At 41.9% G+C, this 14524-nt stretch overlaps 1 protein-coding gene across 1 annotated transcript in view; it reads left to right on the top strand.

Annotated features, from left to right (window-relative positions):
• The window catches only part of CACNA2D3 (calcium voltage-gated channel auxiliary subunit alpha2delta 3), an 871226-nt gene that overhangs the window by 775565 nt on the left and 81137 nt on the right, over positions 1 to 14524 (top strand). The window contains exons 28-30 of the mRNA XM_069561584.1: positions 6548 to 6609; positions 7754 to 7798; positions 13908 to 13970. Coding sequence (XP_069417685.1) covers positions 6548 to 6609; positions 7754 to 7798; positions 13908 to 13970 — 170 coding nt within the window. The remainder of the gene's footprint in view (positions 1 to 6547; positions 6610 to 7753; positions 7799 to 13907; positions 13971 to 14524) is intronic.

Here is a 14524-nt window from a genome sequence, read left to right as displayed (position 1 = left end):
ACATAAGTCATCCTCTTTTCTTCCACCTCCAGGGAGTGGATAGCTTGGACAGATCTGTGGGGAATGTTATGTTTAATTCTCAAGGGACACCAGTCTTCAGTTTCTCTACTGTGTTCCTGACTGTCCAGTTAAACTCTCTGAGGTGATGAATATGTTCTGGGTCTGTGGGGGCCAGTATAGTAGCCACTAGCCTCCTGTGGCTATTTAGCACTTAAAATGTGACTAATGCACCTTAGGAACTAAATTATTAATTTTATTTAATTTTTATTTAAATAGCTACATGTAGCTGGTGGCCACCAATTTGGACAATGTAGGACTATAGCATTTGAGGTCAGCTCTTGGTCCCAATTCCAGTGTACTAACCACTGACTAAAAAGCCTCTTGATTAGAGTAAAAGAGGAGAGTGATAAAGCTGGCTTCAAACTCTATATTCCAAAAATGAAGATCATGGCATCCAGTCCCATCACTTCATGGCAAATAGATGGGGAATAAGTGGAAACATTAACAGTTTTTATTTTCTTGGGCTCCAAAATCACTGGATGGTGACCACAACCATGAAGTTAAACGACACTTTTTCCTTGGAAAGAAAGCTATGACAAACCTAAACAGTATATTAAAAAGCAGAGACATCATTTTGCCGACAAAGGTCCGTATATTCAAAGCTGTAGTTTTCCAGTAGTCATGTACAGATGTGAGAGTTGGACCATAAAGAAAGCTGAGCATTGAAGAATTGATGCTTTTGAACTGTGATGTTGGCGAGAGACTCTTGAGAGCCCCTGTGACTGCAAGGAGATCAAACCAGTCAGTCCTAAAGGAAATCAACCCTGGATATGTATTGGAAGGACTGATGCTGAAGCTGAAACTCCAGTACTTGGCCACCTGATGTGAAGAGCCAACTCATTGGAAAAGACTCTGATGCTTGGAAACAGAAGGCATGAGGAGAAGGAGGCAACAGAGGATGAGATGGTTGGATGGCTTCACTGACTCAGTGGACATGAACTTAATCAAACTTCGAGAGACCATGAAGGATAGGGAAGCCTGGCATGCTGCAGTCCATGGCGTCGCAAAGAGCCAGACACGACTTAGTGATTGAACAACAATCACTGACATTCTGCAAATGAAGGGCCTGTATGTTTGGGTATTTGAATGATGCTCTGTGCTCTTGTCTGTCAGCTCTGAACATTCTGAAGTGTGAACCTTTCTTCAGTGATTTGACTGCCCTCCCCAGGCCTCCATCCCTGGCTGATGCATCTCTCATGTCTTCATTGCAATCCATTGACCACCTAGCTCGTACCTGATTTCTGAAAAACATGGGAGGAAGAGAGGGAGGGGAAGACTAGAAAGGATGTTAGAAAGTTGAGGAAAAAAGAAGACAATGGAAAGGTTACACAGAAGCTCTGTAGTCTGTATTGCTAAGCTGAAAATGAGTACTCAGGTGTTCTTTAGAGTATTGAGGTGTGTTAAGGAATAGTAACTGACTAATTGAAGCCAAATATGAAACGTCAGTGCTCTCAATGCATGAATATTTCACGTGAAAGATTCTGAGGCTCTTTGGGGTGGCATTTCTCGTAAAAATGACTTTGCTATTTTGTTGATTTCCAAAGACCATCCCAGTATCTTAGGGTCATTGTCCTAGGAAACTTACACAATATTAGGGTGCTGGGAAGGATCTTAAGGAACACTTTTTTTCTAGGTCTGTTTTGCCCTGCGAGGTGAATAAGGAACCACCAGATGCTGTTATGGAAAGGGAACTCTGTCTCTATCCTTGTGTTGAAAGTTTCTGATAGGGAACCATGGAGCCTTTGCAATCAGATGGAAGTTAGGAGCACCATGAATTCTAGGAAAAATATGTTGATGATTTTTTGGACTGTCTAAAAAATTTCAAACTCCAGGAATGGTGTTTTAATTTTCTGTATTCTCTTTGGAACTTGGGTTTCGCTAAAATCGTTTCAGTCCTTGTTTTTCTTGTTAAATTAGCAAGATTGACTTGAATCAGAATATACCATTATGGCTTGAAATGTTGAAAGAACAGGATAGATGGGCGTGAAAAATATCTCAGGTTCCATTTAGGATGTGTGGGGGTGGAGGAAGAGGGAGGGGACTTGCTAAAATAATGATGATTCTTTTTTTTCTGTTAAAAGTTGAAAAAAGGGAAAAAAAGAACAAAAAAATGAAAATAGAAGAATCTAAATTTATGTTTGTGAAAGCTTGTATTTGTTTTTCTGAATAAAATTGGCATGGGATGCCCTTAAGCATTTCTGTTTGTGATGGGGAATTTTTATTCTGGTTTTTAAAGGGTGTTTTGGTGTTTGTTTGCTTGTCATTTTTTGCTTTAAATCAGTTTGTACTTAAATAACTAGCCAGATGCACCCAGCGGCTGTGGCTGCGTAACTCAGTTTATCTCACTCCCATCTCCCACTGTCCGGGTCATTTCCCTAGGACTTCTTGTTCAAGGCTTTCATTGTGGACTTTCTAAAATATGGATCTGAGGTCCTTTCACTTATCTACTGAAATATCTTTAATGGCTCTTCAGGCCCTAAAGCAGGTGCCAGCAAACTTTTTCTGTAAATGACCAAATAGTAAGCATTTTAGGCTATGTTGGCTATTCAGCCCCTGTTGCAACCACTCAATGCTGCCATTGTACTAGACAGTATATAAACAAATAAGGCTGTCTGTGTTCCAATAAAGCTTTATTGACAAAAAGAGGTGACTTTGGCCCTTGGGCCAACTCCTGACCTACAGGGTACTCTTCAGGTTTGTTGGCCTGACATTCAAGGACATTTTCCATTTGACCTCAGCCTGCATAACCAAGTTCCCCACTCCCATTCTTCGAAGCCTCAGAAGACAGTATGGTCTTTTAAAAGGCTCCACCCTTTGCCTGTGCTGTTTCTGCACTTGAGTCTCATCTTTCCTCTATTTTTTTCCTATGAGTCAGATTTCCATGCCTTATCTGATACAAAGTTCTTGTCATCTCCTCCAGGCCAAGTCTGCCCCATTCTCTATGCTCCACAGTTCTCTGTGTAAGCCTCTGATGTTGCTTTTACCACGTGACTACTCCCCAGGTAGACTCTGAGGGAGTATGTGGTCTCATTCCCCTTATTACTCAGCTTAGATCTTGGTGTAAAAGCCACTGAACAAATGGTCATGAAGTTGGCCCACCCATGGGCTTGTGCATCTCTTAATCCAAGAGACATATATTAACTTGTAGGTGAACAAACTACACACTAAGAAGTGGGAAACCGTGGGCCAGAGTTGCTGGAGGGGGCAACAAAAACACAGCCAGGGCAAAACAGTGCAGATGCATTGTAGTCAGGACTGCCTGGAAGTCCTTTGGCATCGACCTCATGGCCCAGACAGGGAGTGAATGAGGAGTGAGGGAAGCAGTGTCTAGTGTAGGGCATCAGGACCAGGGAGAGGATGCAGCCTGCTGGAGGGAGATCAGAGAGAAGCAGCACGCATGATTAATGGGATGGAGGGACTGACTCATGAGGCAAGATTAAAGCACTCTGAGGAGCTGGGGTGCAGACCGAAAGGGGCAGATGATAGCAGGCTGCAAGTATGTGAGATGGATAAACACCCAGGAGGGAGCAGCTCGCTTCATTAGAGAGGTGAAAATGGGGCCTCCCTCAGAGAATGGGAAGGGTGCTCAGAAAGGGCACGGGTGACTGACAGGGGAACTCAGTAGACGATGGGTGGGCTAGGGGCAGCTCTGGGTTGCTCGGACTAGAAACATCATGGAAAGGTCACCATGCGGTGACTCTTTCAGGGAAGCCTCTGCTTTTATCCTGTGGAGTCTCGAAGCCTGCTGTGACTGCTGACCTGGGCCTGCGAAAATATTAAGTACCAGTCATTGAATGTTTCAACAGTCCTGAGGCCTTCTGCATGGAAGTCAGCCTTCTGCCATCCCTCCCTATCTTTAGTAGAAACAGAGATACTTGGTCCAAGCCCCTTCTTAAATCCAGGGCACACTCTCACCCCTGCCTGCTGGTGGATCTGACCAGAAACCCAGCCAGCACCTTGATTTACAGCTTCCTCAGTTGGCTTGTCTCCAATAGGGATATGGCTTGTCAGGCATTTTGGAAGACAAGATTCATTTGAAACTGCAGTGACTATCTTCAGGCTTCAATATCAGCTTCCTACAGGTATTCTCTGAGATTTTCTCCAGAGTTAGGAAGAGCAGCTTCTGCTGTAGTCTGACCAAATGGCCCATATTGTGGTAGTTCCTCCATGGACAACTTACTCCCTTTAGCAAGACCCGTAGAGTAGCCATGCTTAATTTGACTGCACATTCAAATCACTTGGGGTGCTTTTTAAAAATAGCTGTGCCTAGACTCCACTCCCAGAAATTCTGATTTAAATGGTTTTACTGTGGGTGGTGCGGGGTTGCTTCCCTGGTGGCTCAGATGTTAGAGAATCCACCTGCAATGCAAGAGAACCGAGTTTGATTCCTGGGTCGGGGCGACCTCCTGAAGAGAGAATGGCAACCCACTCCTGTATTCTTGCCTGGAGGATTCCATGGACAGAGGAGTCTAGTGGGCTACAGTCCATAGCATTGCAAAGAGTCAGACATGACTGAGTGACTAACACTGTCACTTTTTTTTTTTCACTGTGGAGGGGGAGGGCACCAGGCATCAGAGCATTTAAGTTCCCCATATGGTTCTACTGTGTTGAGAACTTCCACGGAAACACCTTTATTTGCGTGTGATTATAATTTACACTGATGTTACTCTTCTATCTATCTAGCTAGCTAGGTACTGACTATGCTATCACCTGAATGGTTTTTCTAAAAAAGCAAGCATTTACGAATGGGCTATGTGCTTGGCCCCTTGCTGGAGGCAGGGATCCAGTGGGGAACAAGAACGTGTCCCTGTCCCTGGAGAGCTTATGGTCCAGAAGATGGTGGTCACTTAAGGCAAAGCAGGATGAACCCAGAGTACTGCCATGGTACCTTTCAGAGAATTCCATTCTGTGTGTTGCAGCTATGCTTAACTTGAAATTCTAAGTGCAAAGATAGATGAGTCTCTCTAAGTGTACCTATCATAGTTAACTATGACTCTCAGGTCTTGCTTCAACGATTTGTTTAGGAAGTAGAAATGCACTTGGTAGTAATAAGGGTAACAACCCAAGGTCTTCATGAATCTTCAAGTTCCTGAAGCCAGCGCAGCCATGTTTTCCAAAGGTGGGAGGTGTTAGGGGGCATCTAACATGGTGGCAAGATAAAAGTATATGAGTGAACTTTGGCGGGGCGGGGGAGGGGGTTTGGTAATCATGTATTTCTTTTACTAGATGTCATTATGTGGATTGAAGTTACTGTAGGTGTGTCAGCAAAAGAAAACAGTGTGGAAAGGTAAATAACAATGCTATGATGGTGATGATTTAGTGGCTAAGTCATGTACAACTCTTGAGACCCCATGGACTGTAACCCTTCGGGCTTTTCTGTCCAGGGGATTTTTCAGGCAAGAGTACTGGAGTGGGTTGCCATTTCCTTCTCCAGGGGTTTTTCCTGACCCAGGAATCAAACCCAGGTGTCTGTGTTGCAAGCAGATTCTTTACTGACTGAACCTCCAGGGAAGCCATGGTGGTATGCAGATATGGCAAAAATTGGGAAGATTATGGGCAGGGATTGAAGTTTGCATAACTGCCCCGGGCTAAATAGTGCCCCTTGTGGGGAGTATAGTGTTTCTAGCACAATCTCATTTTTTCTTGCCATCTCCTCTAAAGTTTTTTCACCATCTGATGAGCTTTTTTCCCTGACTTGAATACTTTTTCTAATGGTTTTAAGAGTTCCTTTGCCTTGACTTCATAGCGAGAAATACTGTGAGCTTGTTCATGGCATAGTTCTGAGGTTCCCTCGAATTCTCCTTCCCAAAATTTCAAAGCATTTTCTTAACCTCTTCCATTTCTGTACCTTTCTCTCACTGGAAGTAGCTTTCACTCTTGCTTTAGGGAACTTTTCACAGACAAGCAAAGAACTATATAATTCCACAGAGTTCCTGGGGAGAGAAGATCATTGAGACGTGGATACTGGGGGCCAGTTAAACTAAGTCACATCATGACCAAGTGACTCACTTCCAAACATCAACCCATGACAAGTAACTTCTCAAATTTCATATCTCAAAACACTTGCAGAATATACATTTAGGTACACAAGTTTATGCATTAATGACAGAAACAGAAACTCTGAAAACACCATGATCTTCTGAATATCCTTTTTATTTCTATTCCTATTTTCAGCTGTGCTGGGGAGAGTGTTGACCACAAGTGTATGAATTTTAGAAACACTCAAGTAACATCTCTCCAAAGAGCCACATGCACTGTGCTCAGTTTGTCCTGTCAAAAGTTATATGAGTGTAGGTAACCTTGAGAATTCCTTACCTGAGCAATAAAATGTCTTAGTTGTATGCTTCACTGTAAATTTAGTTTTTAAGTGTTCTTATCTGATATGCTTACATCAGCATCTTGCCTTGACAGATAATTTTCTATGATACTCTTAAATAATTGTGTAAAGAGATCTCTAATGCCTTGTTTTATTTATAATTTGTCCCAGCTGTAGGCATTCAGATGAAACTTGAATTTTTCCAAAGGAAGTTCTGGACTGCCAGCAGACAGGTAAGTTATAATCAGCATGTTGAAGCATTAGCAACACTGTTATTATACAGGTGTTCACATTTGAGTACCCAGAGACTAAAAGTGCCAGATTTCCGATGAATGTTTGTAAAATGAACTGCTGGGCTGCTCAGGTTACCTTTCATTTCAGTGCAAAATAAAGGACTGACAGCATGTTAGACACCACATGCTGAGAAAGCAGAGAATTTGCTCCTGAAAACAGCTGTAATTGTGAGATCAAAATAGTGACTGCCTTAAAGAGAAACTTTTCTTCTAAATATCAAGGACTTTTGTGAATTTGCATAGTGACTTTTAAAAAATCTTATGATGCCCAATTATTTGTGAATCTCTTTATTTCATTTTTGAAGGATTCTGCATAGCTGGGTTATACTAAGCATGCATCTGCTTTCTTTGGCGAGGGCTTCTCTGCCTTGGATAATCTGGGAACATTCTTTACTTGCACTGTGTATTCTATACTAAGTAATATCAGTGGTGTTTGTTCAGTAACGCAGCAGGAATGGCAACGCATAAGATGTTTCCATCTGTCCAAGTCTATATGTTGAGATGGTATATAGTTTCTCAAATGAAAATACTTTAGGAATTTATGCATCAAGAACACAGAAGTTTTTAAAAAGTCAGTGGGAAATAATTTAAAATGAAATAATTATATTTCTTGTTACTGAAAGATTTGAGATCTTAAAAAGGTATCACTATTGAATAAAGCATAAATTAACATGGACAACATAAATTAAAATGAAAAAGAACCAGGTTACTCCTAAGTTGTCTTTTTTTAAAATTCTTTATTGAATTTGTTACAGTATTTCTCTGCTTTATGTTTTGGTGTTTTGGCTGCAAGGCATGTGAGGTTTTAGCTCCCCACCCAGCGATCGAACTCACAATCCCTGCATTGGAAGGCGAAGTCTTAACCACTGGACTGCCAAGGAAGTCCCCCAAATTAGCTTTTATATTAGTGTCTGGGGCTGGTACTCATCCTAGAGAGGATGGGCAGATTCATCCTGGAGCATTCCCTTTGGATGAAACAGGCTAGGACTTTGATGGACTGTCCTTCAGTAACCAGGTGGCAGCCTTAGCAGATGCTGGTGTGTCCAAATGACATGTTTCCTTTTGTTTCCGCCTCACCTCACAGTGCGCCTCTCTGGATGGTAAATGCTCTATCAGCTGTGACGATGAGGTATGATGGTCTCCTGGGCCTGTGTCGGCTCTGATCAAGTTGGGGCTGGTCGGGGGCGGTGGCTGAATGACCGAGGGTGCTTTCTCACAGGGAGAATGTCTCACAGAGCCAGTTCTAAGAGATTGCGTGTGAACCAGTCTCCAAAAACCCAAGGACATTTGCTTTGTTTCTTTCTCTTTCTTCTCCCAATCAGATAGTGTTGGAGAGCTGGGGAAGTATGATTTAAATGTCCCATAAACAGCATGGTTGGGATTTTGGCATTTTATAGAACACAATACAAATTACTGACATTTGAAACTCTCACTACAATTCTCAGAGTTTTCTACCAATGTGGTACCTCTTTTCATCTTCTTAACCACCTAGTGAAATGGATTGGAATATATGTCCCACTTTGCAAAGGGGGAAACTGAGCATCAGGTAAATTAAATGTCTTGCTTAATTTCATGTAATAAAGAAGCTTAAAAATCCAAGCGTTGAAAACTCAGCATGCTGCCTTCTAGCCTACTGCCTCCCTTCTGCAGCTCCCTTTCCCTCCCTTCTTTCTTTTTCCTTATCTCGCTCCCTCAGTCTTGGGAGGACAAATTTGAATTCCACACATGAGCAGTAGAATAAAAAAGATATACCACTGTCCCAAGTTTGACCATCAGATTTAAGTTTTTATAGCATCCAGTCCCATGTACCTTCTGCCCCACATCTTAGATCAACCACATGTGAAGCAGCGTTTCACCTTGGCTCAGGCAGCCTTCTCTCTCTGAGTCAGCCAAACCATTAGTCAATACATAAAGTGGAGCTTATAAATGATCACTCATTTTCATTCCTTCTCGTTACCACAGGGATTAAATAAATCCTAACCAAACATAATTCCAACACAGAAAATATGGATTAGAAGTATATTTCAAAAAATAGGCAAACAAAAAGGCAAGTAAAGAAATATAAAAGAGGGAGTATAGGGTGAAGGTAAAGTACAAAACACTCAGTCCTTAAATATCGGGCAGTTAAAAAAAATCGTAATAGCTGTATGAGTTACTACTATTCAAAGAGTAAAAGCAAAAGCCCAACTTTTCCTGACCATTAGATCAAAAACAATTTTCCCAAAGGAAAGAGTACCCTGTGATGTTTTATGACCAGTACCCTTTCATTAAGTTTGGGAATGCCATTCATAGGCTAGTCAAATGGCTTCAAACCTCTCCTCTGTTTTTGAGGCATTACTTGTCTTATTGTAATGCTCAGTTCAAGACAACACAGCTCAACAGTAGCAATGATTAATCAGTGTCACGAGGCCCTGTGTTAAGCTACTAACTCCACTTTGTGTTAAAAGAACGGAGGACAGTTGGTTGGTTAGTTGGGTGACTGAATGGATGGTTGGTGGGATTGATGGTGTTCTGGATAGCTGGTTGGTTGACTGACTGGTTTCTGGTTGATTGATTGGATGGACAAATAGTTGGTTGAACAATTTAATGAATAAAGTCAGAGGTGGTAATCTTCCTACAGCCTAACACTGCCTCTGTGCATCCTCATACATAAAAATAAGTGGAAAATGGATTCCCACTTAGAGTTAGAAAAGTGTGATATATGGTAGTTGTTCTGTGAATGCTTTCACAGGTGGTCTAGCATAGCGGTTAAAGGTACAGGCTGTGGAGGCAAGAGTCGCTTCCAGCTGTGGCTCTGAAAGTAATAAGCCTTGCCTTAGTTTCCCCAGCTATACAATAGGGACAGAAACACCCCCAGAGTCATGGTGAGGATGAGTGAGATAATATATGGAAACTTTAGAGCACAGCTCTTGTCCTGTGGCAAGCCCTCAATAGACATTAGCTATCATGAAAATGCCTGCAGACTCATGCTTCCCTTAGAGTAGTGGTTCACTGAACCTAGAACCTCAGGTGGCAGCCGCATGCACACTTTAGTCCCTTGGGCATAGTAAGCACAAGGTAGGATACCTTCCTCACTACTAATATCTGCTTTAATAGCCTTGGGGATGGAGCCTCATTAAGATATCATTTTGAAGGTTCATACCTTGAAAATTAAGTGTGGCGTAGGCTAGATCGCTGAACTTGATCTGATGCTCAAATATCCCCATTTTGCCCTTTAAAGCTATCATCCATTTCCCATTTTGACTCTAAAGTTTTGGCTTCAGGCACCTAGTTGACATAGTTTTAAAAGGAAAAGCCAGGCCCCTTTCCATCCTTTCAGCAGACTCTTTCCATGTGTCATTCCCTTTCATAGCTTTTAATTAAGTCTTTGAGACCATGTCCTTCCACTCCTCCAACTGCCCTCAAGTGATCAGGTCCCCATTAAAAACAGCTGTGGGGGCTCATTAAGTTCACGTGCCTCTGGCTTCTCTTCTCTACTGAAGACCTGGCACAACTCCCACACACTTATCAGACACACTTTGCCTCGGATCCGATCCAGTCCCTCTGTCTTGCCCTGCAGTGGCCTCCCTGGGCCCTTGACTTGAGTGTCCTGGGCTGCTGGGTGGAGTCAGTCTGGCCAGATGTCTTCCAGGCTTATAGATACCTCTTCATGGAGGGCCTGGCCGTGGGCCTAACTGAGGACTTTAAGGAGCTTCATTCCACCCAAGGGGACTGTTAACTTCAGAACCTGAGAGGCAACCTCTCTCACACTAACTCCTTCCTTCAGGACCTATTTACTGAGCCCCCCTGACATCCCTGGTACCTCCAGCCCCCGAGGAATCAATGGGATGCAGAGTCAGAGATGGACCCTGTCCTCCAGGAGCTAACTGGTTAGAAGGGGAGATGAGCACATGTGCTTATCAGCTGACTTGCCTCCACAACCTCTTGCTACAAACTGTGTGACAACTTCTGTCTCCAAAAAAGTCAATTTGCAGCATTAAGATACTTATAAAGAGGGCACATAGTAGGTGCTAAATAGACACAAACATGGTTCTTTGGGGACTCATAATGCACCTTGCACCATGCTCAACAATTTGCACTCACTGGCCTACTTAATCTTCTCTCTGAAATAGTTGTTGCTGTCTCCATCATTCAGATAAGGAAACTGAGACTGGGAGTGTTAAAAGGCTTTTCTCAAAGTCATACTGGTTGCAAGTGTCCAAGTCTCTGATTCTGAAGCTAGTATCTTAGCCTCAGAGCTAATACTACCTTCCAGGTAACACAAGCTTAGTGCTGATGTTTCTCACTTCCAAGTACTCTTCCTCCCCAGTTTTCCTTACTATCTGTGACAGCCCAATTACCATGGCCTGGTTTGGGGCTCTAACCTCAGGTATCTTACCTAACCTGCCTTTGTGACCTGAAGTCAGACTTCTCTGGGCAATACTGAGGCAACAAATAGTTGAAGACAGTTGCCTTTTTTGTCACCAGCTCTTTATTTCTGCATTTTTCAAACAACTTCATCTTCAGATGTTTTGTCACAAGTGGCTATGGAATGGATGCTTGCCATGTCTGTCAAACTTAAGAGTTCCTGGTTTGCCCAAGCCCTTCAGCCTGTCATTCTGCCCTTGTCACAAAGGGATGGGCAGACTCCTGAGAAGTTTGGCTTAATTTCGGGCAGAAGTAGCATAGTGAGGGAAAGCCGACAAAATATTTCTTCTGTTTCCTTTTATTGGAGGAGGGAGAATGGAGAAGGCAATTAACTACTGTAAAGAGACATAGAGAAAACAATGTATCCAGACTAGAATCTGGCTAATTCTACTCTGATTCTTTCATAACGCAGCACTCTGCTCACTTAATTTCAGGGGCCTTACTCCATTCCACTGTACTTCCCAATAATTTAATCCAAGTAGTTGTTGGCAAGGAGATGTTTATGAAGTCATCACAGTGACTGTATATCCCTAATGTAACAATACTGCCTGTAATGAAAATTAAATGACACCTTTCAGATTAAGGGACCCAGTTCTACCTCAGTGATGTAACACCTTTGCAAGGTTGACAATATTTGTTGCATACTGTCAGTCCTGTTCCTTCCACACCGGATGAGAGTGGAAACAGAGGTTGATACCTGAGAAGTGAGTCTCCTAATGCCCAGCCCAACGTGACTCCATGCAGTGCTGTCTATTATAGGGGGCACGAGGTCATCATTTCCAAGAAATGAGGGTGGGGAAAGAACCAAATATTTATGTCAAATTATGAAACATTTTATTGAAGCGTCATCTCTAAATAGAGTGGAAATGGTGAAATATATTTATTTTACTTAACAAATTTAAACTTAATAAATTTGTAACTGTAGTCATATCCTAATTCTATTAACAAACAACATGTTTGGTTTGGGAGTGGAGAGTATAATATTTTGGATAAAATTATAAAAATCAAAATATTTAATCTTTCACTTTATTTTTTATTTTCTCAAAGTGATCACCAGGGAGGTCAAATATAGTGGAGCTTAAACAGTTTCCGCAGGAGCTTCTCTTAATCTCTTCCTTTTGAAATCATTCTCTCTGGAAACATCTTTCATGTTATTGGTGGTGATGTTTTGTCTTTTCTGAGTGTTTTATCTCTTATGGGTACTAATGTGCCAGTGGCTTCATGTGTGATTGGGGCTGATCTCCAGTATCACTTCAGGAAATATTGCTTCTTTCCCAAGATTTTCAGTTGCCTTGGGTTTGTCTTGTATTGTCTAATATTTGCAGAGAAAGACTGACCACAAAGTTATAGGTCTAATAGCAGTAATACCAATTGACTAGGGATATTTGAGTAGGAATTTATTTTATAGTTGGGGATGGAGGGTAAGTTATGATGACTTTGGATTCTCTACACAGTTGTAAGGATTTGGAAAGTCAATATATGGAGGCCACTCCTATGCTCAGCAGGTAGTTTTATTGATTGAATGGAGGTTAACCTCCCTTTGCATCAAGGTCTATATCTCCAATTTGTCTCATATGATCCAATGAACTTAAAATTACATTTAAATCTGCACATACCTCGTGGCTGCCATGTTGGACAGCCGGTCTCTGAGAGTGCTGTGTCCTACAGAAGGGGGAAGTTTGTCAGGACTCCCAGCTGGACCAATGTAGTGTCCGTGCAGCCCAGAGCTTCTTTGAAGAACAAGAGTGTGGCCTTCATCTGGCCCCTTTGAATAACCGAGAGAAACTTGCTCACCAAAGGAGCCAGTTCTTTTCTGAAAGGTGCTAGCAAGACTTTTAATTTCCTGCTGAATCTCCACCATTGCCTACTAATAAAGGATGCATCTTTCTAACTAGCTTACTGCTGTACTTTTGTGTCTCGCTAGAATCAACTCCGTGGATAAGTAAATGTCCCAGAAAAAAAAAAAAACATCCCTGCAGTGGCCTGGAGTTAGGGGACTTTAGCTCAGGGTAAAGATATGTTACAAATTAAATGTTGCAGTCGGTATGTAAAGCTGCAATAAATAGAAACTGAGTTACATCAAGGACGGAATTAAACCTTAAATTTAAACTCCACAGCACTGTAATTAAAACTTAGCCTGTAGCAAATCATTCACTTGAGATTAAAGTAGTGTGGGGGAAGCAGAGGTTTGGGCTTACCTTGCTACAATTTATAAGTCTGAGCTACCAAAAGCTAACAGCCCTGCCCCCAAATCCAGCTCCCAATTAAAAACACAGTTTGAAAACCTTTAGGAGGCCTGAGGGGCCCCTTTAACAGAAGTCTGCCCCTTCCCCCCTGCCTAAGTCTATGAACAAATTAAAAAATATTACCTGGTCCCCTGATGGTCTTCTGAGCTGACACGGTGTTTTCATTAATACATCATTAGAGTAATGGCATTGTGTTGTCGTTTTGCTTTCAAAACAGCCTGCACTTCAACCACTGTTAATACAGGTTCAGAGGCCTCTGGACACTTTGTTCCTGGGAAATGTTATTCAGGTCATAGAACTTTTTAAAAAGGAAGACAAACTGTAATGAATAATTTTTAAATGCATTTTCTTTTTATCCCAATCTGGGATTTTCAAGGCTTGCTTAGTGTTTTAAGTTTATTTGTTAGTTTTGCAAAACAAGTGCTGGGGTAAGCTTAACTTTGGCTTTAACTCCAAGAGCCAGCTGGCACTTCCAGTTCCCCCAAAACAGCCTAAAATAGGTATCTCTCAGGTTGGAAGTACATCATTGCACGTAAAAGCAGTCTGAGGACCCAAAGTTGAAACTGCGGTGTTTTTATTTTCTAGACTGTGAATTGTTACCTCATAGACAATAACGGATTTATTCTGGTATCTGAAGACTACACTCAGGTGAGTGAGGAATTTCTACCTACTTACAGTAAGGATCCCAGACTGTGCTTGGGTCAAGGGAAGTGAAATATGACGTTGAAACTTTGAGACAATGATCTGTATTTAAGAGGTAATAGCAGGAGATTATAAAACATTATTTCCACCCCTTGAAGAATGTCACAGCCTACTTCTCAGCAGGCCCCAAAGAGATTTTACCTCCAGGGAGGAGAGGAGGGGTGCAGAGCCCAGGGTCTGCTCTCTTACACATAAAATGTTCCATTTATAGAACTCTTTACCTCAAGTATGGAGGTGCCTGAAAGAGTTCGGGTAATTTTAAGGAGGTTTCCTCCTTTTAATATTTTGATATTTTATCTTTATATATAATTTATATATCCACACAAATATATGTATGTATGTATGTCAACATAATTATTCTTTATGGCTTTCTTTCTGGTTTTTCCTTTTTAAAAGTCAGTTATCTGAGTCCAAGGATTAACTTGGGTTCTCAACACTGAGGGCCAAGAATCCACGTGTAGATGAAGAATGTTTTTCATTTGATCCAGCCGTGTGCAGTG

This window comes from Ovis canadensis, chromosome 19 (assembly GCF_042477335.2).
Source record: "Ovis canadensis isolate MfBH-ARS-UI-01 breed Bighorn chromosome 19, ARS-UI_OviCan_v2, whole genome shotgun sequence".
NCBI lineage: Eukaryota > Metazoa > Chordata > Mammalia > Artiodactyla > Bovidae > Ovis > Ovis canadensis.
The sequence above is the reverse complement of the archived record's forward strand: the minus strand, read 5'-3'. Positions and strand labels throughout refer to the sequence as shown.